Below are 27,259 nucleotides of genomic sequence, written 5' to 3' on the forward strand. Positions count from 1 at the left end.
GTAATCCAAAATCAGATTAAGAAGATAAATAACAAAAGTTGTAGGGTTTCTTAAAAGTGGAGCTTGACTGTCTAATAAAAGGTAAATTGAGTTCCACAAGAAGAATGAGTCTCTCCACGTTTTCTGTACTTTACTGAAGGTCTTTGAAGAAGGCCAGAGTCTGCAGATCTCTGTGATGTAAGCAGATGCTTTAAAGTCATTTAGAGCTTAAAAACTGCTAGCAGAACTTTAAAATCTATCCTGAAAGATACAAGCAGTCAGTCCAGTTCTTTCAAAATGGGAGTGATATGATGTTGGGTCGTTGTTATCATCCATGCTGCTGCATGGTCCTCTACATGCTGATGCACAGTCCTCTACATCCTCTACTTCCTTTGGAAGCCTAATAAGATCATCATAGTAATCAATTCTGCTTGTAACAAATGGATGAACGAGTTGCAAAAGTGGTACTCTCTATTCTCTATAGAGATTCTCAAGAGTTCTTTCACTGGTTGTAGCTTGTTTAACAGGGCATGTCCATATTTGCTTTAATTTTGTTTTCCCCTCTTTGTTCCACAGCATATCTTATCTACAATATGCACCCCACTTACCATTTAACATTCTTCGGAGGTTTAACCTACAGCAGATCCATAACACTATGTAAGCTTAAGCACAGCAAAGAGAACAAGTATACCAGGGGTCGGCAACCCAAATGTTAAGAATAGCCATTTTGTGCTGTTAACAAAAATCAATCAACCTTAGGAGCCACAACATTGTATGTCCATTTGTTTAAGTAAAATTTACCATTTTGGCTGTAAATATGTCTCAGTACGTATTATGTATTAGTGTAGGCTAAAAAAATATAATACAAACAAAAAAACAGACTAACTTTGCTCTGCTTTAAGCCTTTGCTCAGCTATAGCTGCTTTTCTTACATCTCTGGCAGGAAACCTTTCCTCAAAAGTAAAGTGGTTTCTTGTAAAATGTCTCTTAACATTTAGCTTTTTACTAGGCTGAAGTCGCCAGCTTCTTATTTAAATTTTCCCGTTCCACCTCAAATGGTGTCTGAGGTGCCAGAATGTAACTACTGCACCATTTAAGGTGGAACAGCGGAAATTTGAACCAGAAACTGACTTCAGCTTTGCGACTTTTTAGTTTTTGGCAGTTTCTCATTGAAGATTAAGTGCTTTAAATAAGTCTGTTTGTCTCCAAATGATCAATGTTCATCTTAAATCTCTCTCTTTGCCTTTTCCATAGCTACTACTTAGGTGACATTGTCTGCATTATTGTCTATTGTGACCAGCAGGCTGTGCACCTTCAGGTTTAAAGGGTGAATTAGCAGTTCCACATTAACTCCAGCGTTTAAGACCATTTATTTTTAAAACTGTTGAACGATCAGCAGAGCTTTATTTTACTGTAAAGGAGGATTATTTTATTTTTACCTACAAATCTGTGGACAACAGGACAGTGAAAGAGCTGCATGTTGCTGACCTGTGATGTAGGTAATGCTGAATTGCTATGCGCAGCAATGTACTTTACAGTGTTTCCCCTAGAACCATTTTCAGGCTGGGTGGTAGACCCTTCAAAGCTATCATTATTATTGTACTGCACCAAATGTGGTGTCAGTGGTATAGTGTAATAGGTAATTCCTCTGCCTTCCATGTGTTTAATAAACATAGCTATTATGTGTAATACATTTTTTATAAATATTTAAGCAATCTCTTATTAGTAGATTATAACATGTTTTATATATGTATATATATATATATATATATATATATATATATATATATATATGTTATATATATAGGTATAACATATTTACCTATGAAATGCTTGCTGTATATTAAAAAATAAAATTATAAAATAGATGGTTCTTCAAAGGTTCTATATTAGGACAAATGGTTCTATGTAGAAGCATGGACATTCAAAGAACCATTTGCATGGTGAAATTGTTCTTCAGATTGTTGGAGAGTGTTTTATATGATTCTATATAAAACCTATTGGAAAAGGTTCCTTTTATTGTTACATGCTTGACATCAAAACTATAATAGAGCACTTTTTGGTGCCATACAGAACCCTTTTCAAATAGGTTTTTTCATAGAACCATGTAGGACATGCTTTCCGTCAGTCTGAAGAACCATTTCACCATGCAAAGAACCCTTTAAACATGCAAGTGGTTCTTTGAGTGTCCATGGTTCTACATAGAACAATTGACTTTACTAAAGAACCCTTGAAAAACCACCTTTTTTAAGAGTGTAGCGTAAAATAAAGTGCTACCACCCTTTCTGGCACCTTTCTTTCCAAGAGTGTAGTCTAGTGATTTGCAACCTCTGACAAAAAAAGTGCACTCGAGACAGCCGCGAAGTGCTGCCAGGGAGCTGAAAACAGGAGTAAGTTGAAATCAATGGCGGCATCTATATGCAGATACACTCCTGTCTGTGTACCCTCAGTTAATGGTGCTCAGCTAAGGGTGGAAAGATTTAGCCTTATTCAGAGGAAAAAGAGCCGGGGAGGTTGAAAGGACAATGGTATAATCTCTTTTCATCAAGGATTATACACCTCTTTAATGAACCCAAATGCTTCGCTGATGATCGGAATGCAACACGGCATGCAACGCAACGATTGGGCTTGTTTTGATTGCGTACTCTCCTGGTGCTAGAGATAAGCTGAGTTATGATTGAGGGCGGGGGGGGTGGGGGGGTGGTTTGTCTGTGGATGGCATGAAAGAAATGCGCACACACAAATGCGATAAGAGAGCGAGCGCAGTTTGCGAGTATACGACATACTTCGCAGTCTGGAGAAGTGAGAATTAATGCACTATGTGTATTTGTGACCTTTATATAAGGGTACCTTTAGGCTTTAGGCCTGTTCTTACTGTGGCTCAATGTGAAGGGACATAAATTATTATTAAGTATAAGGATAAGAAAATGTTGAGAAACAAGAATCAAGCCAAGTGTTCAAATGCTATTTTTTTAAATAGTTAAAATCTTTTATTTTAAAGCAGAACATTCCCAAGATGTCTAAATGACTGTATTGTATTGAAGGTCAGAAAATAATCTGTTTCATAAGGAACTGTACACGACAGGATGGTACAGAAAGCACTGTACGTTTGTAGTAGATTTAATGCTCTAGAATGCATTATGAATGCACACAATGTATTATACATAAAGGTTTAAGACATTGTTCCCGTATGTACTGTAAGCCGCTAAATGATAGATGACCTCATTAAAAGGAGAATGGGTTTGGGGCTGGACCTGCAGTTTTGGCCTTCATCATGATTAACCGTACAGTGATCACTGACTGGGGACACTCTGTGGCAGGCCTTCTCCAAAGATTTTATTCGGCCTGAAAATACTTTAGTATTTCCCCGTCAATTTTTATCAATAACTTCATTTGAAAAGACACATTCATGTGAATCAAGATCACATAAGGAATGTATAAGGAGTACAGGTTTAAGATTGACGTTGGAGGGCTGTTCTTTGCCCAGTAAAGCAATATTATCATTATGCACTAAGCTTTATTCATTATATCCTGTATTATTACATAATTGGAGTGAAAATCATTAGTAATCCCTTTATTTGTTGCAATAATGCTGAGTAAATACTTTAAGATCTTTAAGATGCAAATTATTGAGCATGGTTTATCATCTAAATTCACATGAATGTAAAATGGTCAGCAATTTATCCCTGTAAGTTCTAGGTACTGTCAAGTGACTTCTGGAGTTTATTGTTTAACAGTAATAAGAGTTCAATAAGTCACTTCAAGAGGTTTTAGTCATCCATAATTAGATTTTAAAAAGTTTTTATTACAAATGGCACATTTAATCATAAATTAAATACCTATTTATTACTGAAATATATGTAAAAGATTGAATGCTTCACTAATATGTCAGAATTGTGTTCTAAAAAAGAATTAAGTGGCTAAAACTGGATGGAATACATGTGGAATACATATCTTACATCAGTTTTAGTGACGTATTACAACCCCAAATCCAATGAAGTTGGGATGTTGTGTAAAACATAAATAAAAACAGAATACGATGATTTGCAAATCCTTTTCAACCTATATTCAATTGAATACACTACAAAGACAAGATATTTAATGTTCAAACAGATAAACTTTGTTTTTTGCAAATATTCACTCATTTTGAATTTGATGCCTGCAACACATTCCAAAGAAGTTGGGACAGGGTCAACAAAAGACTGGGAAGTTTGAGGAATGCTCAAAAACACCTGTTTGGAACATTCCACAGGTTAATTGGAAACAGGTGAGTGTCATGATTGGGTATAAAGCGAGAGTCCCTGAAAGGCTCAGTCGTTCACAAGCAAGGATGGGGTGAGGTTCACCACTTTGTGAACAACTGCGTCAGAAAATATTCCAACAGTTTAAGAACAACGTTTCTCAACATGCAATTACAAGGAATTTAGGGATTTCATCATCTACAGTCCATAAAATCATCAGAAGATTCAGAGAATCTGGAGAAATCTCTGCAGGTAAGCGGCAAGGCAGAAAACCAACATTGAATGCCCGTGACCTTCGATCCCTCAGGCGGCACTGCATTAAAAACCGACATCATTCTGTAAGGGATATTACCACATGGGCTCAGGAACACTTCAGAAAACCACTGTCAGTGAACACAGTTCGTCGCTCCGTCTACAAGTACAAGTTAAAACTCTGCCATGCAAAGCGAAAGCCACATATCAACAACACCCAGAAACGCCGCCGGCTTCTCTGGGCCCGAGCTCATCTGAGATGGACTGACACAAAGTGAAAAAGTGTCCTGTGGTCTGACGAGTCCACATTTCAAATTGTTTTTGGAAATCATGGGCAACTGAAATTGTACATTAAGCAAGAATGGGAATGAATTCCACCTACATAGCTTCAACAATTAGTTTTCCTCGGTTCCCAAACGCTTATTGAGTGTTGTTAAAAGGAAAGGTGATGTAACACAGTGGTAAACATGCCCCTGTCCCAACTTCTTTGGAACGTGTTGCAGGCATCAAATTCAAAATGAGTGAATATTTGCAAAAACAATGTATGGTTGAATGTAGGTTGAAAAGGATTTGCAAATCATCGTATTCTGTTTTTATTTATGTTTTACACAACGTTCCAACTTTATTGGAATTGGGATTGTAAACTCTTTCTAGGTCTTAAGTAATAAACTGCAGTAAAGCAATGAACCTGACACTGGCAGCATTTGATTCCTACAGGTTCTAGACAATTATACACTAATAAGTTGTGAATTTGGATGACTATTCATGCTGAACAATTTGCTTTTGCAATTTTGCTTTTTGTTTTGGAAAAAAAATTACAAGAACTTCCATCACAAATTATGAATGGTTTTTGTCCTTCTATAAAGTTTCCATTTTGGAGATTCAAGGTTTTGTTCTGACAGTGATGATGCATGTATGCATATATAATACGCCCATATGGTGAGTGATTTGTTCTTCGTCCTCAGGTCAGCCTTGTGGTGGTGTGGTGCAAGGCCTGAACGGAACCATAGAAAGCCCTGGCTTCCCTCATGGTTACCCCAACTATGCCAACTGCACGTGGATCATAGTGACGGGAGAGCGCAACAGGATACAGCTGTCCTTCCACACCTTTGCGCTGGAGGAGGACTTTGACATCGTGTCCATTTATGATGGACAGCCACAGCCAGGCAACCTGAAGATGAGGTAGGAGATCCATCTCAATCCAGCTGTCCGGGTTTCCCAGCTCAGGTTCAGTTATGTGCAGCATTTGACAGGATACCACTGTTGTCGTAAAAGAGGACATGAGTGATAACCCTGCCCTTCATAGAAGTCAAACCTTTGTGTTGCGGTGAATACCCTCGGCCTTTGCACATGAATGCCCTCGGCTTGTACGAGCTCATGCAGGCCAAGGGGAGGTACATTATCATCTATTCTGAATGTGCTTGAAGATCTCATTGGGCTTTATTTAAATATAAATGGTGCCACTTTATACAGAGAGGACCCAAAAAAGCCTTCTCACCACATATTGCTACCAAAGATATAAAAAGACATTCCATTTAAAGATCTGGTGTAAGACGCAGGGCCCATAGATGCCAAGGCTCCACATACGACTTTTAAAGAATGCCAGTGGGTACTGAGGGCCTCATTTTAGAGAAGCTCAAAGTGTTTAATGGAAAGATGTGATCAATAGGCACGAAAGCAAAGTGCTCAGGCTCCTGGTGAAAATGGAGCGCCTATAATTAGACGCAGAATAACCCAAAGATTTGCGCAAAGGTAGTTACGAATAATTTTGAACTGCGTGCTTTCTTTGGGATTGCGGGGGGGGTAAAGAACTGAATGTTTACTGATCCAAAGTGGTGTTTTAAGTGAGCGGGTAACTGGTGGCCAAAAAGTGCTTTTGCGCGAGCTGATTCCACTGAGCAAATCCATCTAAAGTAGCACTTAGGCCTCTGGTGATGTAGATGTGACGCACGTTTGCTCCTTTGCAGTACAAAGCTTGAAATGTATGGAAGTGGCCAAAGGGCTTCAGATGTATTTGTCCCTGTACAATAACAGCTATTAGTGTTACGTCTCTGACATGGTTCAGGTTTTCTCTCTCTTTTCTCCCTCATTCTCTCTTTTTCTTTCTGCCTGACTTGTGTGCTTCATTTCCACTGCACATTTTATAACCATTACTACTAAGTATTGTGCACCAACATGCAAATATCAATTGTAGAGAACAAACACGCATGTTCTGTAGCCAAATTATAGAGGATGGCTGACAGCCCGATATTTATCTCTTCTACAATTTTCGTTAAAAGACAACTTAGTCAGAATTACAGTGTAGTAAGCAACGCTAATATAAACATGAATATCAAAACGGACAGCAACAGGCTTTTTTTTTCTTTGATGAGAGTCATAATTTAGGCTGGATCAGCACAGTTGAAGCGAGAAACAGTGGCCGGGGGATCCATTTCTACAGGTTCAGCGGTAGCTAGAGACATGGCATAAGTAATTTCACAGATGCTTAATGTACCCTGATCTGAGTGGCAACACATTGCAAGGGTAGTTCCAAAGAAATAATACGTATGGTTTGGCAGAGGCTACTTTAGTCCAGTAAATCAAGTCAGTCAAATAAAGAGGCACTCTAGTGCTGACAAAACAGTACTTTTCTTCATAGTGTCTATTGTGAATCAGTGTACTGTTATTTGAGTTACTTCTTTTTGTGTTTATATGGTTTTATTTAGTTTTAACAGCCATAAATGCTTCTGATATCACTCTTAAAGGAGTACTATACATTCTGGAGAGTAGTTGTAGTTGTTTGAACTCAGCAGTTCCACTTCCCAAATTCATGGACATGCATTACTGTGGCGAGCACTGCTTTTTTGATCGTTGTGGCCATGAAACCCTTCGCGAATGTTGTACACACATATACTATGATGTAACATTAGAGTGAAAAACCACACAGTCAGTAGTGTAACTAATGTTAGCTAGGCTGTGGGTTAGCAAACTCTCACCATATTTGCTGCTGTGAAGCTGACCAGTTGCAGAACCTTAGCAAGCGGGACAAAACAATACTGACCTACTGGTTCTGTAAAACAGCAAAAATAATTTCATGTTCCCCACCTGTCAAGCAGAAACAGAGCAAACGCCCCATCACTTTCCATGCATTTCACCATGCTCCACCTTAAAAGATGCAGAAGTTATGACAACATTCTGGAGCTTCAGCTTCTTGTGAGAATTTTCCTGTTCCACCTTTAAAGGTGCTGTAGTGAAGACTACATACAGGTGCCTGTACACACAATGCTGTTTGGGCAGTCACTGTCTGAGGAGGGTAAAACAAAACGTGGGGAGTCCAACCTTTTCACTGGCTGGGACTAACAGGAATGCATGACTGGATTGGCTATGAAAACAAATAACAGAGAAGCTCAGATCGCACAAACAGAGGGGGTATGACTTCATTTGCCTCTCTCCACAGCATCACTGCATTATGTTTACAGCTATATTAATGTTCACATTGTTGTATATATTGGCTTGCTTGTCGTATTCTACTAGCTGTTTAGCTGGTGACATGTACTCACTCAAAAGGCAATTGTTCCAAATAAATAATATTGGATAAATACAGTATTAATGCAATACCAAATAAGAGTAAACGCAATAATAATGCAATACTAAAATAATAAAATATCTGAGTTTTGAATCTGATCATGGCATTTGGTTTAAGCATGATGTGATTAAAGCTTGCAACTAGAAATAGGAGGCTAATACCAACTTTTTGACCTATTGTAGGTATTTTGGAAGTTTCTGAAGTATTTTGGATGATGAGACAGGCCAGGAGAAAGTGTAGACTTGTTATTTGTCTTCATACTGAAATAAGAGCTCAGTTTGCTGAGTGTTATTGTGTATTTGTGGCCCTGAATGATGTTTCGTCTCACAGCTTTAGCAGGTGCTGAAATTCTAAGTTTAGCTTTGTTCAGGCTGAGCCACAGTTCTCACATTAGTCACTGGTTGATGTATAAAGTAGGCCTAGCTTTCTCTTGTCAGTTGTTGTTGTACATGATTGACATTTTCATGCATTTTATTATTTTTTTGCTCTGTTTGAAAACGCAACCTGCGCTTCACGTTTTACAAACATTTCATGACAAATGGACCAGTAGAAATGGAGAATCTTTTGAAATAAACGTACATTAAAGCTGAAAACTTTTTTCCTTCTTCTATAAAGTCCCCTGAACTGCGGTTAATTGTTTGAGTGAAGACGAGGTAATTCCTGATCAGTTTTATATTTAAATTTCTGGGTCAGCACCTGGATTTGGAGGAAAAGTTGATAACCTTAGAAAATCTGCTTCTAGAAAAGGTGCACCATCTTTGCAACATGTTTCCAGACATCATCAGTCTTGGATGAGACTGTAGCATAAGGATGCAGGTGGAGGTGTTTGAATAAAACAAGAAGCTTGACAAAGTTTGGAACTGAAGTTCCTTTAAGAAGTTACCAGGTAGTGTCTCATAACTGCACAGATCACTTTTGATGCTTTCACCTATAGCTGGTTTGGTGCAGACCAATTTAACCTTTTCTTAAGTTTGGTTCATTCTGGCAAATGTGAACACTCCACCTGTACTCAGGTGTGCACTAAACAACCTAACTTTAGGGGCAGCCATGGACTGGAGGTTAGGAAACCTGCATTGTGACAGGAAGGTCGCCAGTTAGATCCCAAGAGCCATGACTGAGGTGTCCTATCCACTTCATGGATGGGTTAAATGTGGAGGTGAAAATTTCCCTGTTGTGGGACTAATAAGGGTCACTTAATCTTAACTGCCTACCACCAAAACCTGACTGGTTCAATTCAAACTGATGGAATCAAACCATCTTTCATGCAAAGCAGAAATTAAGTCAAGTTTATGGTACTATTTTCTATGAACATCACATTTGTAAGCATCTATACATACATGCATACATACATACAGCTGTCCAGTGTAGAATTACAGCTTAACCAGTGCTATTACTTTTAATGTTACATTACATCACAGCAAACCAAGTACCCATCAGCCCCTCCCCTGAACCCCCTCTGACATCACATTGAGCATGAAGTTACTTTGGAATGCTAGCGTTCTATTGGACATGTAGTGTTAAGTTAGTTCCAGGCTAACGGTGGTGCACATTAACAGTGGTGTACATTGACTTTCCCACATTGGGTTAAACACTGATGGCAGCACTAGTTTAAACTCTGACATTTGAAGCCTGTGATGAGATTTATTGTGTATGTTTTAGTGTTTCAGTAAATCCTTCAGTAAATACTTCAACTTGAAGCCTCGCTCTTAACACTGGAGGAGGCTTTAGTACAGTACGCTTCACTTTACTTAGAGTTATAACATATTATGTCAACAATTCAGCATGGCTATAAGGTGTAAAGCATTTTTTATAAATATTTATAGCCATGTTTATAATGTCTTATCAATGTAGTATAACATGTTATGAATGTGTTTATGGATGCTTACAAAGGTGACATCCATAGAAAGTGTAAGCAAACTATTTTTATTAAATTGTGAGACATCTAGATATTCGGTATCAGGATGTTTCTTATAACAATAGAGATCACAAATTTCTCATTTGTTGTCAGCTATTTAGTGAAATTTATACAGTTTATTTTTGTATTAGAAACTTTTCTGTGAAAATTATATTTAGACATGCAAACAAGATGTTGTCTAATTAAGATTTGTTTCGTTTTTGGATGATGCTATAATATAAACATTTACTTCATTTGGAAAGCACAGTCCAGAGAGATTCAGTGGTTTATTCTTTAATAAAAGACACTTTTTTAAATGAAATGTTCTTCAGGTTATTTTATTGTACAAAATCTAGCTAAGTTGGTTAACAAGAGCATCTGTAATATTCTTCTGAATGTGGTTAGGTATAAATAGAAAACTCAGATTTTTGGTACAGAATGCAAAGAAAAGCTCATTTTGAGAAAGAATTTTAATAATGGGCCTGCATTAGCTGGTGGAATCTCAGAAAACATGCAATACATACCTAACTGAGTATTGTATATGATACATGACCTATATGGACTGAGTAGTGAATGATATTTGGGCCCTTGAAATAGCCCTAAGGGATAAATAAAGGTTTAAAATAAAGAAAGTTAACATTTTCATGTAACATAATGAGTAGAATTATACATTCTATCAAGACTATATATAAGGGGTGGTTTGGACTATATACTGTGATAGGCTAATTAAACTTAAAATAAATCCCTGTCAAATCAAAGAACACCCACATAGGTTGCAGTGTAAAACCAGATAAACCAAAAGAAAAGAATATGATGTCTCTAAAAGCCCGACTCTGATGTCGACTTCAGCACAACAGCCTTGTAAGTGTAAGACGGGCAGAAGCTGGAGGAGCTGTGTGGGAAGTTCTATGAATCTATGGCTGCCTTTAAGATGGATAATAAAGAAGCTTGTTTACGCTTCAACAGGTGCTTAGAATGGAGGGCCTGTGGAGGTTGTGCTGTATTGTAGCACTGCTTCCACTGCATAAATAGCAGTTGAGCTGCTGAAGAAGCAAAGGATCATGACGATTGGTTAAAGAAACCAATACATTATTTTGTATTTGTGAGGCAGATTTCTTAAAATTTTTTACTGAAGTAAAATTAATTTTGGCATCAAAAAGTGTCTTGTGATTTATTAAAGAGAAAACAGACTTTTTACTACTTACTCCTGTGTAAAACCAATAAATATTGAAGAAAATTAGATTTAAAACTATATTTTTCTAGTTGTGATTTGAGACTGATGGGATTAGTTGAGCTAATGTTAAGATGCTGTTTGTTTCCACTGTTCTACTGGACACTTGCTGTAGCTTTAGCTCTCTATATGACATTTGTTAAATATTTATAGCTGAATATTGGTTCATTTTTGTGTGTGGCTAACATTAGCCTACCAACTAAATTACATAGCTGACCTATACACTTGAACATGATGGTTCTTCAAGGGTTTTTCAGTAAAGAAAATGGTTCTAGGGTTAGGGTTAAGGTTAGAATGCTTCAGATTGACACAGAATGTGCTGTAGATAGTTCTATATATCACCAAAAAGGCTTCTATTACTACTATGTCAAGCCTGTAATGATGGACAAACCCTTTTTGGTGCTACATAGAGCCTTTATCAGTACTGTATAGAACCAACTTCAATGCATTTTCCATCAATTTGAAGAACTCATTCATATTGTAAAGATTAAGAGACCCTTATTAGTCCCACAACAGGGAAATTTGACCTCCGCATTTAATCCATCCATGAAGTGAAACACCACATACACATTATCGAGCACACACTAGGGGGCGGTGAGCACATTTGCGCAGAGAGGTGGGCAGCCCTATCTACAGCACCTAGGGCGCAGTTGGGGGTTAGGTGTCTTGCTCAAGGATACCTCAGTCATGTACTATCAGCTCTGGGGATTAAACCGGTGACCTTCCGCTCACAGGGCCCTTTCCTTAACCTCCAGCCCATGACTGCCCAGCCTAAAGACCCCTTTAATCATGCAAAGGGTTCTTTGAGTGTTCTTGGTTCTATAAAGAATCATTTTCTTTACTGAAGAACCATTGAAGGTCTAGCATGTTTGTTTTAACTTGTAAAAAGAAAACACACACACACACACACACACACTCACACACACACACACACACACACACACACACAGACACAGACACACACACTCACACACACACACAGACACACACACACACACACACACTCACACACACATACACAGACACAGACACACACACACACACACACACATGCACTCCTTATCCAAAGTGTTATACCACAGACTGAAAAGGGGAAGGGGGTGTATATAAAATCAAACCAAGTTTGTCTAGTTAACTAACATGAGTGACACATTAAAAAAATTGTAGATGGTTCTATATAGAACTTTTTGAAAAAGGCTCTATGTAGCACCGAAAAGGGTTTATCATTACAGGCTTGACATCGTAACCGAAAAACCCCTTTTGCTGATTATATCGAACCATCGAACCATCTCTATCTCCATCAACTCTTTCATGATGCAAAGACCCCTTTAATCCTGCCAAGGGTTTCTTGAATGTTCATGGTTTTATATAGAATAATGTTCTTTACTGAAGAACCATTGAAGAACCATCATATTTAATGTGTTGCTATTGTGAGTTAACTAGGTTTGACTTTATGTGCTGCCCCTCACCCCCCCCCTCTTTTTAAGTGTGTGGTATATCACTTTAGATAAGAAGTGCAAGTGTTTTGGTGTCTTTTTACAAGTTAAAACAAACATGCTGGAATATATGCAGCAAATACATATTCAAAGATTGCATTATAATTTAATAGTTTGTCAGTACTGAGCAATATTTTGATGATCTCACATAGATATTTTTAATATTACAAAAAATTAAAATGAGCCCAGTGCTGGGTCAAAGTAGCTGTACTTTAGAGAACACTAATGACCCAGACATTTGGGGTTACATGAATAATGCCAGATGTCAGATGGTGGATTAATCTAACTTGTGTTCTGTTATGTAGTGAGCCAACATTGTGTAATGGAAATGACCCAAATTGGGTTGTTTTTAAGCCACTGCTTTTGGAGTGCATATGAGCCACTTTTACCTCATTATTTTGACCTAATGAGACTGAAACAGGCCGATAAAAAGACCTTTTCCCCCTCTGATCTGGAGGAAATGGGCTTTTAGACAAAAAGCATGTGAGCCAAGCATGTTATATTGCCCTGGTCATATGTGAATTGCCAAGGTGTTTATGGAGTGTATGGAGAAGTTTTCATTTAAATGAAAAATCTGAATTTGAATATTACTGTTTTGAATCCGTATCAAACCATTTAAAATTGAATTCTGAACTAAAATGGAATTTTAAGGTTTGTAAAAAGCCATATAAACTTTAGAACAATTTTTATGCTTGGTAATGTACAAATTTGTCTGAATTGTATTTTCTAAAAAGCATTCAGTTTCTCTTTTAACATAATGAACATTTTCAGATGCACTTTCAAAATATCAGGCAAAAGCAGTCAAACACAGAATCTTGTCAGCACCAGATAATAAAGCTTGTTTTACAACAGAAGATATTGCTGCTGTCGAAGAAAACCTTGTATATCAATTTTTGTTGTTTTTGACAGAATTTGAAAGTGCCTGTTGCTCTTTACATTGAGTATAAATTACATAAAGAATGGACCAAAATAACTTGGAAAAAAATCTGTTTCTATTGACTTACATTAAAAGTATTTTTTTTCTTTCTCCTGTAAACTTAACATTTTAGAGATACAAGGTTTTCTTTCAAAAACAGCGATAAACAGCAACAGATGGACTCCAGTTAGTGATTGCAAGTGTAACTGTATGGTGTTTCTAATAAAATGACCAGTGAGTGTAGATACATGGTGGTGGTGTTGGCGATGGTGGCAGTGGAGCTTTGGTGTTTGACTCTGAGGAAACACAACCAGATGAGTTTTTGAAATTGAATCGTAAATGGAAATTGAAGCTCAAATTAATAAAAAAAAATCTGAGCTTTTTAGAACTTGAATTTCAGGCATTCAGCTACACATCATCAATCGCAAAATTCAGTTTTGGAATTTATATTAATTGCTTACAAACCTTAACCCTCTACTGGATGAATAATTCATAATACATGATAAAAAATGTTTTCATGTGTTTTTGTTATTTAAAATTGGTTAAATAATGGAAATATTTGGAAAATTTCCCCTTTTTTAAGTAATTTGGTAATTTGTTGCTATATGGCAACAATGCACAGTCATACCATAGGATTATAAAATCTGCTGCCAATTATTTACAAATATTCATAAATTAATACAATTTCAATTGTAATTTGGAATGTATGGTAATAACAACACGTTAAGAATTCCTGGTCGTGTGATGTCATAACGTATTTGTCCTTTTGGTAACACTTTATTTGAAGGCTACCTACATAAGGACTTCATGACGCATTCATAAGCACTGAATAACTTGAACATTTATTAAGTGCTTATGTCGGTTCTCGCAACCTGACATAAGATGTTTTATGAAATAAATTACATTGTACTGACATAATAAGAATAAACGTTGAACATATTTACAGCACTAAACATATTTAAAACACTATACATAACTATATATGTCAGCATTCTTATGACGACATTGTATTAATATCAGGGGAAATATGCCTGGAAACCACCCCCTCTTCGCTCCATGGCATAGATAAGATGATTGATGCAATTATGTATAGGGTTTAAATGTGTTTAATGCTGTAAATATGTTCAACGTTTATTCTTATTATGTCAGTACAATGTCATTTATTTCATAAAACATCTTATGTCAGGTTGCAAGAACCGACATAAGCACTTAATAAATGTTTAAGTAGTGCTTCATAAACACATTATTCAGTGCTTATGAATGCGTCATAAAGCCCTTATGTAGGTAGCCTTCAAATAAAGTGTTACCGTCCTTTCAAGGTAAAAGACCCTTTTCCCACAATTTAATAGGAAGGCACAGATTTTGTTACTGCTTTTTAGTAAAAATGAGATCAATTAATTGTTGCCATATGGTAACACCATGCAATAGAGGATTAAATTCAATTTTAGTTCAGAACTCAATTTCACATTTTGTCCTGCAGTTTTGCATTTCACTTCAAATTTCTAATTGCATGAGTCCAACTCCGTAGTCGTCTGAATTTATTTGCAAGGAGGTCCTTAGTAGATAAACCATTGAACTGGCCACCCCCACCAGCTCAGAGTGTTGGTAGACTGTTGGTAATTAGTGGCTCTTTGAGTAATCCTGCCTTCGTGCTGTCAGTGAAACACACGAAGACCTTATATGGTTCCCAATAAAGTAAAGGTGGTGTAGAACAGATTACAGCTCTCGAGCTCTGTTTGTAGCTTCGTTCCATCCTTTGCACTGTTTGTACATAAAATAACTCATCCTCAAAGAATTTTATACGACTTTCTTCTCATTCATTTTCCCATTCACAGGCTGCTCACATAAGCTTAATGAACTTCTTATTGCCATTTTTAAGTGGTCTGTGAAACCTGCTAGAGGGAGTTTAAAGAAAAAAAAAGATCCTCTTAGAACGGGCGAACTGGTAAAGTCATTATGAAATGGATTACAGTACAAATCATCAACTTTAATCAAGTAATTAAGTCATCTTCTCCTTGTCTTTATCATCTTTCTTAAGAGGATGATTATATGTCCCTTCCCTCCCTCCGATTAGGGATATTGAACAGAACTTGATACATATATGCAGCTAACCGAAATCTTAACGGGTGTCGTCATAAATTAATCACTTTTAGAGGTCGTAATCCTCTTAGGGCATCTTAAATGAGACGACACCATCTTATAGGCAGTTAATGCTTATATTGCTGAGCATTTTGAAACAGAATCTGCAAACACAACTTCTGAGCCAGGAATAATCGCGACAATGTTCAGTTTTAATAAAGATTGATGTCAGCTTATGAATCAGCGGCTGCCGTATTATAGCAGGATATGAAACTATTGATGCAGCTGCGATGCGATATCACAACGTGATGTGGGAGGGGTAAAAAAACAAATAAAGAAAAAACATGGCCATGTTGTGATGTCTTTATCAGGGATCTAAAAATAACAACGTATGCTTGTTGCACTGTGTAGAGAGACTGCATGGTCTGACAGATGAAGTTATGACAACAAATTGACATCCGGAAGTCTTTGATGGCTGGTTCAGTCGGAATGAAGACAAAAAAGAGGTGTTATGTATAAGCATTTGCTTTAAAGGGGAATTCCACCAATTAAAAAAAAAACCCTGCCTTAAGGTACAAGGTCATTCAGAGTGGTTTGGTGTGAAATGCTTCATTGTAAAGAAGCATCAGTGTCAGAATTGTTCACAGTGGTGGTGATGGGAACCAGACATCTGAAGAGTTTAATGCGTCTGAAAGCTACATCACAAAGTTAGGTCTCACTTTAATTGGATAGTCCACTGTGGACCCCTTTAGGTTATCTACAGACGTTCAAACGAATTATCCGTTGAAACTACAACCTCAATTCCAATGAAGTTGGGATGTTGTCTAAAATATAAATAAAAACAGAATACGATGATTTGCAAATCCTTTTCAACCTGAAGGTGTTCCTGAGCCCATGTGGGAATATCCGTTACAGAATGATGTCGGTTTTTAATGCAGTGCTGCCTGAGGGATCGAAGGTCACGGGCATTCAGTGTTGGTTTTCTGCCTTGCCGCTTACTTGCAGAGATTTCTCCAGATTCTCTGAATCTTTTAATGATATTATGGACTGTAGATGATGAAATCCCTAAATTCCTTGCAGTTGCATGTTGAGAAACGTTGTTCTTAAACTGTTGGACTATTTGCTCACGCATTTGTTCACAAAGTGATGAACCTCACCCCATCCTTACTTGTGAACGACTGAGTCTTTCAGGGATGCTCACTTTATACCCAATCATGACACTCACCTGTTTCCAATTAACCTGTTCAACTGTAGAATGTTCCAAACAGGTGTTTTTGAGCATTCCTCAACTTTCCCAGCCTTCTGTTGTCCCTGTCCCAACTTCTTTGGAACGTGTTGCAGGCATCAAATTCAAAATGAGTGAATATTTGCAAAAAACAATAAAGTTTATCCGTTTGAACATTAAATATCTTGTCTTTGTAGTGTGTGCAATTGATTATAGTTTGAAAAGGATTAGCAAATCATCGTATTCGGTTTTTATTTATGTTTTACACAACATCCCAACTTCATTGGAACTGGGGTTGTAAACAGCAGTGGGGGTAGGGTTTGGATTTGGACCAAGGTTAGGGCTAGGACCAAGGTGAGGGTTGGGTTTAGGTTTTGGGTGAAGGTCAAGGTTTGGGTTAGGTTTAGAGCCAGCTTTAGAGTTAAAGAAAATTATGGTTAATTTAGTAGATATTTAGTTCAATGTAACTTAAAATACATTAAAGTAAATTGAGTATCTACAAAGCATCTGAAGTGGACTATCCAAATAAAATGTTGCCATGTTTTGGCCTAAAAAGTATTTCTTTTAAATGCATTATGCAGACAGTATTGTTTTCATATTGTTATCATGATATGAGTTTATGTGATAAATACATCGTTAAGGGCTGTTGTGACAGTACATTGAATGAACTCATACACAGTACCTAAGTGACATTATTAGCAGTGTAAAAAATATCAAAAAGTATTTTCCTGTTCTTGAACCCTGTTCACCTGCCTAAAGAACAAATGACTTAACCATTCAGCGAAACAGCCAGTCACTAAATAATCACATGCAAAGCTCAAAGACTATTCTATCCTGAACTAATAGCCTAAAAAATTCTTAGTGTGTTGATTCCTGATGTCATGGTATTGTAACATGTAGCAGTAATGGACACTGTCACAACAAACCTGCATCATCATAAGGAACATTTAAAGGAATCATTCTACTGAATTAGTTCAAACTGTGGTCCCTCAGTATAAAATAAAACCTATGTTTTAAAACCTAACAAAACAAATATGGATGTTTTACTTAGATATTTACAAGTATTATGTTAGGATCTATTCAAACTCAAGGCATAATGGAGATAGTAAGCTAAATATACACAAAATCATCATTCATAGGATACTTCCTATTAGGAGATATTTGTCCTGAACCTAATTCTCAACATCTTGTAAAAAAAAGAAAAGATTTTTTTTTGTATTTTTTATCTTCATGATTTTTTTTAAATCAAAGGTTAGATTCGTCATGAGATAAATGTTTAAATTAAAAAACTGTATTCCAAAAATGCTGTTTTAGTCAGTGGGTGGAACCTTGTTTAAGCCACACCCCTGTATTTTAGAGCAGGAAGTGAGGCTGCATCCCTGCCCCTCATAGCCACATGGTGAGCACAGAGATCTCATTGTTTTGGAGCAATGGTCTACCAACCTCTGAAATGAATGAATTTAATTAACATGATTAAGTAAACTTAAACGTATCATCATTTTGTATGTACAACTGTTCAAAGCTGTGTTTGCTAGTCATGTACTGGATGGCATGAGTTCTGAGTTCTGCTCAAAATTAGCTAAAATTGTCACGACTGAAATGTTGAGCAAAGTTTCATGATTGTTGTGGAAACAACAAATACAAAAAAATGGAATTTTCAGTCAGCAGCTTAATAAAGTAAATATAATAAAGGTCTAAAGTCACTCAAAGCAATAGGATTTCTAGTCAGTTAAAAATTTCTACTCAGTTAAAAATCCAAAATGTAATTTCAACTCCAGATTTTAACCAATTTGGAAAAATGATCCTCATGTTTGTGTTTTTGTAGGTCTGTATTGAAAATAGAAATATACATATTTTTGTGTTTTTACTCTGAACTATAAAAAATTAATTCAAGGAAGCCTTTTTTTGACTTATACACCTCATGGGTGGGCGGCACGGTGGCGTGGTGGGTAGCGCTGTCGCCTCACAGCAAGGAGGGCCTGGGTTCGATTCCCTGGCCGGGTGACCGGGTCCTCTCTGTGTGGAGTTTGCATGTTCTCCCCGTGTCTGCGTGGGTTTCCTCCGGGTTCTCCGGTTTCCTCCCACAGTCCAAAGACATGCAGTCAGGCCAATTGGACATGCTAAATTGCCCCTGGGTGTGAGTGACTGTCTGTCTGTCTGTCTGCCCTGCGATGGACTGGCGACCTGTCCAGGGTGTATCCTGCCTTCCGCCCGAAGACTGCTGGGATAGGCTCCAGCACCCCCCTGCAACCCTGACGGAGAAGCGGCTTAGAAAATGGATGGATGGATGGACACCTCATGGGTCTTGCTCACATTTAGCAGGCTACACATTTTCCACAAGGTCGCGCCATTAGCAGTCAAATAGCTTTTGATGCTTCATAAGAGCAGCGCTGTACATCAGTAACACTGAGTGTCCTTGTTTAGCCTTACAGTGCACAAAAATATGCGTGCAGTTCTGATGTAATTGTTTATTAGTATCTCATTATTTTTATCTTGCACAATAGTGAACAGTCCTGTGGCACAACGGTGAATGGCTGCAATTCCCTTTCTGTTGTTTGCCTTAAGAAGAGTTTAGTTATAAACACACCTATTTTATAATAAATTAAGGCTTCAGCTTTATCAAACATTTCATTATATATCCATCCCAGGCAGCGCTAGTGGAGAGGTACATGCAGGGAGCTGTGAGGCAAAATAGTCCACCATGAAACTTTTTTTTTTGGAATTACCACCAATTTATCATCACCATTACATATAAAAACTCATGTTCACTGGTTTTGAATAGTGAATCAAATGTCTATATTTGTGTTGCAGACATTGTGACCTCTGGTTCCTATCACCACAACAGTAAACAACTCTGAGTAGATACGTTTCTCAAAAATGAATCATCTGACATCAAACCACTCTGAATGACTTTGTTTACTTCTTCACGACCGAATTGTGCAGACATTTTTGGAGAATCAGTAGAATTCCCCTTTAATGAATGTGCTAGTTTGATAGTTAGCATGCTAACTGCTCGTTCTGCTGCAGCGTTTAAGCATCAGGTCTGATGGTACTGACACTGTGTGCTCGTACTAATTAAGCGGAAGCCATTACCAGAGGGCGTCTGTGGCGCTTGTGAGAGTCAGACAGAGCAGGGAACAATGCAGGAGAGCCAGGCACAGCCTGTCTCATGGGTCATGATGGAGCTGTGTCTTAGGGGCTTTTGAGACTGACACCATACATACTGTGACCACGGTGTCAAAGCTGGAGCTCGTGACACACGAGTGCCGTCTGTTAGCTTCCCACTCGGCCACGCTCCGCTCATGGAGTTAATACCTATGTTGAGCTGAGCGTCAATCAACCTCTCCCCGGACGGCCGCTGTGTCTCCTCGCCACAAGGTGTCAGTGGAACCTTAATCCAGGTCTTTTTATGCTAATGAAATGCACGCATCACGCATGCATAACAGGGTATCCTACATTCAGCGAGAGAAAAATAGGCCACGCACAGATAACCAGTGACTTGAACAAATCCAGCACATGGGACAGAGATTCAAGCTAGCTGAACTAAGAAAGGCATTTTTTATTTATTTAGGGTTTTGGGGAAAGGGTGCTTTAGCCTGCTTGTCTTTACTTTGATAATTCTATAAGCTCCTTTATTCAGACATACGGCAAATAAGGCAAAGTTTTTCTCCCCCCAGCTCCTTTCTTTTCCTTCTAATTTCTCACAGATTGGCAGAGAAATTGAGGAAAGTGACATACAGAGTCATCTGTGCGTACAAGCACTGAATATTGAATGCGGATGAATGGAGCAGGCCTGAGCAATCAGAGAGATCAGCAGTTAAACTGTCATTCTTGTGCAGCCGAGGCATTTCATAAATACTTCATTTGCAGACATGTCGCATGAATACTGCATCCGAAATGCGCAGCACTCCACACCTGAGACACATGCAGATCAGTTGCTGGAAGAGGGGTCCGGAGAGAACGAGCTGTCCAGTACAGCAGATCCAGCTCCCCGTCATCCTGACTGATAATACATATCATGCTGCACAGCTTTCCTCCCCACCACACACCTGCACATGGCGCACATGGTGCCCACAGTCTTTCTTTACAGCCATGACTTTCCAGGCCTTTGCAAAATACATACAAAACATCCATGACGTTGAAGAAGTTAACATTTCTTTGAAACAAAGTTTAACATGTTAGTTAAAATAAGGCATAAAGTATAAGACTTTAATAAATTGTGCAAGCCATGTGTTTCCCCAGTGGATTAAACAGTAATTACACATCAAAACGTGCAGGTCCTTGTAGGGCAGGGGTGTCAATGCTATTTACAGCTGATTTTAAATATTACATTTTGAAAATATCAGTGCAACAGAGCCTTCTTTGAGCAGCTGTTTCCTATCTCTGTATAAAAGTTGCAAGACACTTCTTTTTTTTTATTGCTAAATTGCTCATTCAGAGCAATTTGCATTAGTAAGGGCTATAACAAACTATTTGTTTAAAACTATTTTGTTCAAGACTAACAACAAAACATGTCTCATGTGTGATGGTTTAATCACATTCTAGCATTCAAAGCATTGTAGCATTTCTCAGAACTAAAATACATTCCTGTAATTTTTATTTTATATAATCACACTGCTTGTTGTATTTAATCTCTGCAAGTATTTTACTGATACTCTTATTTTCTATTTCTAACAATGCCCTTCATTGTTCAAGTTTAGTTGGAAACAAAAGGGTTAAACACTAAATAGAAAATGATCCAATCAGCACTTTTTCCTGTGTGGTGTCTCAGTAGATAAAGCCAGTCAAGCTCTCCCATTGGTTCAGACTTTAGGGGCTGGACTGATTTGTCACATTGGGAATCCAAGTCATAGACTGATCAGGTTTTAGTTAGTTGTTAGGAATGAAATACGGCAGCAGGAAGAACTTACTGGTGCCAGCAGTAATTACCATTATTGCATTGTTTCTCTTTTTCTGACCAAGGTTTGACACACATGGCCCATTTTGAAGGCCTAAACCTAATAGCCATGGTTTGCCAGTGTCTCTAAACATACCTGATGAAATACATGGTTATATTGTAAAAGATAAATTCAGGAGATCCATTCAATTTAGTTATTCTTACAAAGATCAGAAGATTATTCAAATTTACTAAGTGCAACATGATCATTTTCTTGTTACATTCTGAGTTTCTGCAAATATGTTACCACCGTCTAATGTCATTGCATTCTTGCACTGTGCTCAGCGAATGTGTTTCAGATATGAGACGCAGACTGTAAGAACAGTCGTATGCAGAAATGCTTATAAATAGCCAGTTGAATTGTTTAAAACATTCTACATAGTTCAATGATTGAGATGTTAACGTTCAGAGTGGTTTGTTGTGAAATGGCTCATTGTAAAGAAATACTCGGATGTCTTTACAGTGGTAGTGATAGGAACCAGGGGTCTTGTGTCTACAATATAGCCATTTTATTTACTACACAATACCACCAGTGAACCTACCTGTGTCTTCTGAGTTCCATATGGAATGTTGATAATGGTGAAATAGTAGTAAATCTGAAATAATAAGTTTCTTTGGGACTATTTCCCTTACTTGCCTTGCATGTACCCTCCCAGCATGAATGGATTTTTTTATGGAACATGTTTTAGGCCAAAAGATAGTCACAAAAGTAATGTAAAACAATACCTCAGGCACCAGGAAGGATATTTATCAATATTTAATGCTTTCTGTGAAATTCTGCAAGATTTCTCTTCACATGTCTGGTTCCTATCTCTGCCACTGTGGACATTTCTGACTCAGTAAGTTTCTCTAGAGGGAAGCATTTCGTACCAAACCACTCTGAATGACTTTATTTACTTCCTAACCATCTTAACAAAGTTAGCCAAGTCTTTCTGTAGAAACCTGCACATTGCACGCTGTACTCTTTATCCAGCTACCACTCCTATGATTGTAATGTCTAGTGCCTCAGTGGTATTTGCAATGTCATGTTCATTCACTTTACCTCACTGTTTCATTTCACTTATGGCAGCTCTGGCTTAAATAAAAGATTAGTTTTAATATATATATATATATATATATATATATATATATATATATATATATATATACATACACCGATCAGGCATAACACTATGACCACCTCCTTGTTTCTACACTCATTTTATCACTTTGTAGTTCTACAGTTACAGACTGTAGTCCATCTGTTTCTCTGATACTTTGTTAGCCCCCTTTTACCCTGTTCTTCAGTGGTCAGGACCCCCATGGACCCTAACAGAGCAGGTACTATTTGGGTGGTGGATGATTCTCAGCACTGCAGTAACACTGACATGGTAGTGTGTTAGTGTGCGTTGTGCTGGTTGTGCTTTTCAACCTATATTCAATTGAATACACTACAAAGACAAGATATTTAATGTTCAAATGGATAAACTTTATTGTTTTTTGCAAATATTCACTCATTTTGAATTTGAAGTCTGCAACACGTTCCAAAGAAGTTGGGACAGGGGCATGTTTACCACTGTGTTACATCACCTTTCCTTTTAACAACACTCAATAAGTGTTTGGGAACTGAGGACACTAATTGTTGAAGCTTTGAAGGTGGAATTCTTTCCCATTCTTGCTTGATGTACAACTTCAGTTGCTCAACAGTCCGGGGTCTCCGTTGTCGTATTTTGTGCTTCATAATGCGCCACACATTTCAACAGGAGACAGGTCTGGACTGCAGGCAGGCCAGTCTAGTACCCGCACACTTTTACTACGAAGCCTCGCTGTTGTAACTCATGCAGAATTTGGCTTGGCATTGTCTTGCTGAAATAAGCAGGGACGTCCATGAAAAAGACGTTGCTTGGATGGCAGCATATGTTGCTCCAAAACCTGCATGTACCTTTCAGCATTAATGGTGCCTTCACAGATGTGCAAGTTACCCATGCAATGGGCACTAACACACCCCCACACCATCAGAGATGCTGGCTTTTGAACTTTGCACTGATAAGAATCCAGACAGTCCTTTTCCTCTTTGGCCTGGAGGACAAAACCAATTTGAAATGTGGACTCGTCAGACCACAGGACACTTTTCCACTTTGCGTCAGTCCATCTCAGATGAGCTCGGGCCCAGAGAAGCCGGCGGCGTTTCTGAGTGTTGTTGATTTATGGCTTTCACTTTGCATGGCAGAGTTTAAACTTGCACTTGTAGATGGAGGTTTTTAATGCAGTGCCGCCTGAGGGATCGAAGGTCACGGGCATTCAATGCTGGTTTTCTGCCTTGCTAGCCTTCTGCCTTGCAGGGATTTCTCCAGATTCTCTGAATCTTTTGATGATATTATGGACTGTAGATGATGAAATCCCTAAATTCCTTGCAATTGCACGTTGAGAAACGTTTTTCTTAAATTGTTGGACTATTTGCTCACGCAGTTGTTCACAAAGTGGTGAACCTCGCCCCATCCTTGCTTGTGAATGACTGAGTCTTTCAGGGACTCTCGCTTTATACCCAATCATGACACTCACCTGTTTCCAATTAACCTGTTCACCTGTGGAATGTTCCAAACAGGTGTTTTTTGAGTATTCCTCAACTTTCCCAGTCTTTTTTTGTCCCGTCCCAACTTCTTTGGAACGTGTTGCAGGCATCAAATTCAAAATGAGTGAATATTTGCAAAAAAACAATAAAGTTTATCTGTTTGAACATTAAATATCTTGTCTTTGTAGTGAATTCAATTGAATATAGGTTGAAAAGGATTTGCAAATCATTGTATTCTGTTTTTATTTATGTTTTACACAACGTCCCAACTTAATTGGAATTGGGGTTGTACCTGCTCGGTGAGAGTTCATGGAAATCCTGACAAAGTCTGCAGAGAAACAGATGGACTACAGTCTGTAATTGTAAAACTACGAAGCACACCTATATAGTAAGTGGAGCTGATAAAATGGGCAATGAGCAAAGCAACAAGGAGGTCATAATGGTTTTTAGAAAGAATAAGACATTTTGGAAAAGTGTGATGCTGTAATCAAGCTGACAGTCTACATTTGGGTCACAGTGACATGAGGTGACACTGACAGAGTGACAGAGTGAGGTGACACTGACCCCTTCCTCTTTTTGCTTTTTTTGCATTGCAGATTCTCTCCCAATATGTTCCACTCATTTTTCTACTCTTTTCAAACTAGAACTAAAAAGCTTCTAAGGGACTTTTGAAGCCAATGCCCTACAACCTCATACAACCACGTCCATATTTCACAGAGGGGATTATACTGTTTTCTGCATGGCCACCCCTCTTCCCATGCCAAACCCAACTCTGTGTTTCTGGCAAAAAGCGCTGTGTTGTTCTCATCTCACTATAAAACCCAATTACAGTCAAAGTTTCAATTACATTTACCAAAACATAGACACTTAGGTTTAATGAGAGTGTGAGCTTTGTGCTGCTAACCTTTTCAAGTAGCTTGTTTGCATACAAGTGCAATTTTTTGCATAGGTAAGTTCACTATGAAGTGTTTTTTTCCCAATTTTTAGGAATATTAAGCATTTGTATGTTTCCATTCAATCATGGCAGATGAAATAAGTTTCAACCTCTTTCCATAGCAGCATAACTCATATAAAATCCAGTGTTTTGGACAGTCCTCAGCTGGAATATGCCTTATTCAGTAACATTGATGGAATATTTCAATATAAATGTGTATGATTTGCAGCACCAGATTTTAATCTTTACTGCTGAGCAAGGTCCATATTTTTTTTTTGTGAATTTTTGTGGTTAAATTCAATTTCTACGGTAGCACACAGTTTTAATGTCAGGCAATCACTCTGTTTAGTCTCATTTAATGTTTTCGTGGAGAGGTGTTGACTTTGTTTTTATAGCAGGGAGCTCTCATTCCTCTCTTTTCACCCCGCATTGCTCCTTAGCAGCTTAACACAGAGTCACAACATATCAGTGTTATTTATCCAGTCCATTATAGGGAACGCAATGTTTTATTTCATTAATTAACAGATCAAAGTCAGTTTTCATTCACCTGGTGGCAACTACAGGGCACCGCAGACACAGGCTACAGAAGGATATAAAAATATTGCTGGATTTCAGCATATTATGTGCAATATTACATTGTAAACCCATTTTAGCTTATCTTTTTGGGTGTCACAGAGTGCTGATGCTTAGGTGAATTTCTTTTGTTATTTTTCTTGTACTCTTAAACTAAATTAGTTCCAATGCCTGGTAGGATGTAGGATGTAAAAGAACTGATGAAATCCGGCTACTTTGTATGTGTACCTTTGTACAAATGCATCACACAGATCCTGTATCATCTGGTTCAGATGTATGCTTTTGAATCTTTCATTTTGAGATGATATATGCAGCAGCAAAAGTACAGAAAAAGAACTATAAATGCCTCGCTGTTGGGTTCTTATGGAAATATGAAGAACGCATGCTGGAAATATGGGAGCTACAGGGTATACATGCTGTTGTGAAGAAATCCGCATGCCAAATCAGGGATAAAAGGCTCTGAGTTATCCCCGAGTGTTTTCGCTCGTTGCCTTCGCCTAGACCCCACAATATACACTTTCCAATTTACAGTGGATCAGTGGCCACATGGCGGCTTCTGCATGCGTCATTTCAGTGAAGGAGGTTTTATCTGGCCCTGATAACGCTTCGAATAACAGGTTCTATTCATTTGTAGCAGATATACTTGCTAATGTAAGGACTACACTTTAAACAGGGTGAATGTCAAATATATGTAACATATATTGTCACTCAAAAACTAGCTGCTGTCCAAGGCTGCCGTTGACATATGCATGCACTGAGCTGAATTGAGAGTGAGGGCTGAATCTAAAGGTGTGCTCTTTTGGAATGACAAGAGTAGAATCAGTTGTGCCAAACCCAAAGGGAAAGCAAGTGGTTAATTAGTAGACTACTGCAATTAAAGGTTCATTAATCCAATTAGGTTTGCAGTTAAACTCAGAAAGACAGATTCCCCTCAGGGGCCGGAGTAATTCCAGACCTGGTGTTGCTTCTTGTGTATTTGGTGAATGGGAGGTGTATTGAATTTGCTTAGTTTTATGGGAAGTGAGTATAATTGTTGGAGAGAGTTTCATCTGGCTCTCATGCGGGTCAATTAACTCTGACAGCTGACTGACCTTATCTCTTTGCGATGCTGTATTGTTTTGACAAGTGTACAGTAGGTGGGTTCCCAACATATGGTTACTCTGCATTTGTTGTGGATTTAAAGACTGCAGTCAATATGCTGAGCGTTAGAAGTGTAACTGCAGGGAATTGTCAGGGCTTGGATGTAGTGCTTTTGTTGGGCTTCGTTCCAGATTCAGAACAATTTACTTAATAGCTTGTTTTACTAGTGCCACACTTGCATTGCCAGATTTCAATAATCTTTATATATATATATATATATATATATATATATGTGTGTGTGTGTGTG

At 38.0% G+C, this 27,259-nt stretch overlaps 1 protein-coding gene across 2 annotated transcripts in view; it reads left to right on the forward strand.

Annotated features, from left to right (window-relative positions):
* The window catches only part of LOC108425438 (CUB and sushi domain-containing protein 1), a 664,112-nt gene that overhangs the window by 162,170 nt on the left and 474,683 nt on the right, over positions 1–27,259 (forward strand). For both annotated transcript variants that reach the window (XM_017694090.2, XM_017694091.2), the window contains exon 2: positions 5,438–5,654. In XM_017694090.2, coding sequence (XP_017549579.2) covers positions 5,438–5,654 — 217 coding nt within the window. The remainder of the gene's footprint in view (positions 1–5,437; positions 5,655–27,259) is intronic.

This window comes from Pygocentrus nattereri, chromosome 5 (assembly GCF_015220715.1).
Source record: "Pygocentrus nattereri isolate fPygNat1 chromosome 5, fPygNat1.pri, whole genome shotgun sequence".
Lineage (NCBI taxonomy): Eukaryota > Metazoa > Chordata > Actinopteri > Characiformes > Serrasalmidae > Pygocentrus > Pygocentrus nattereri.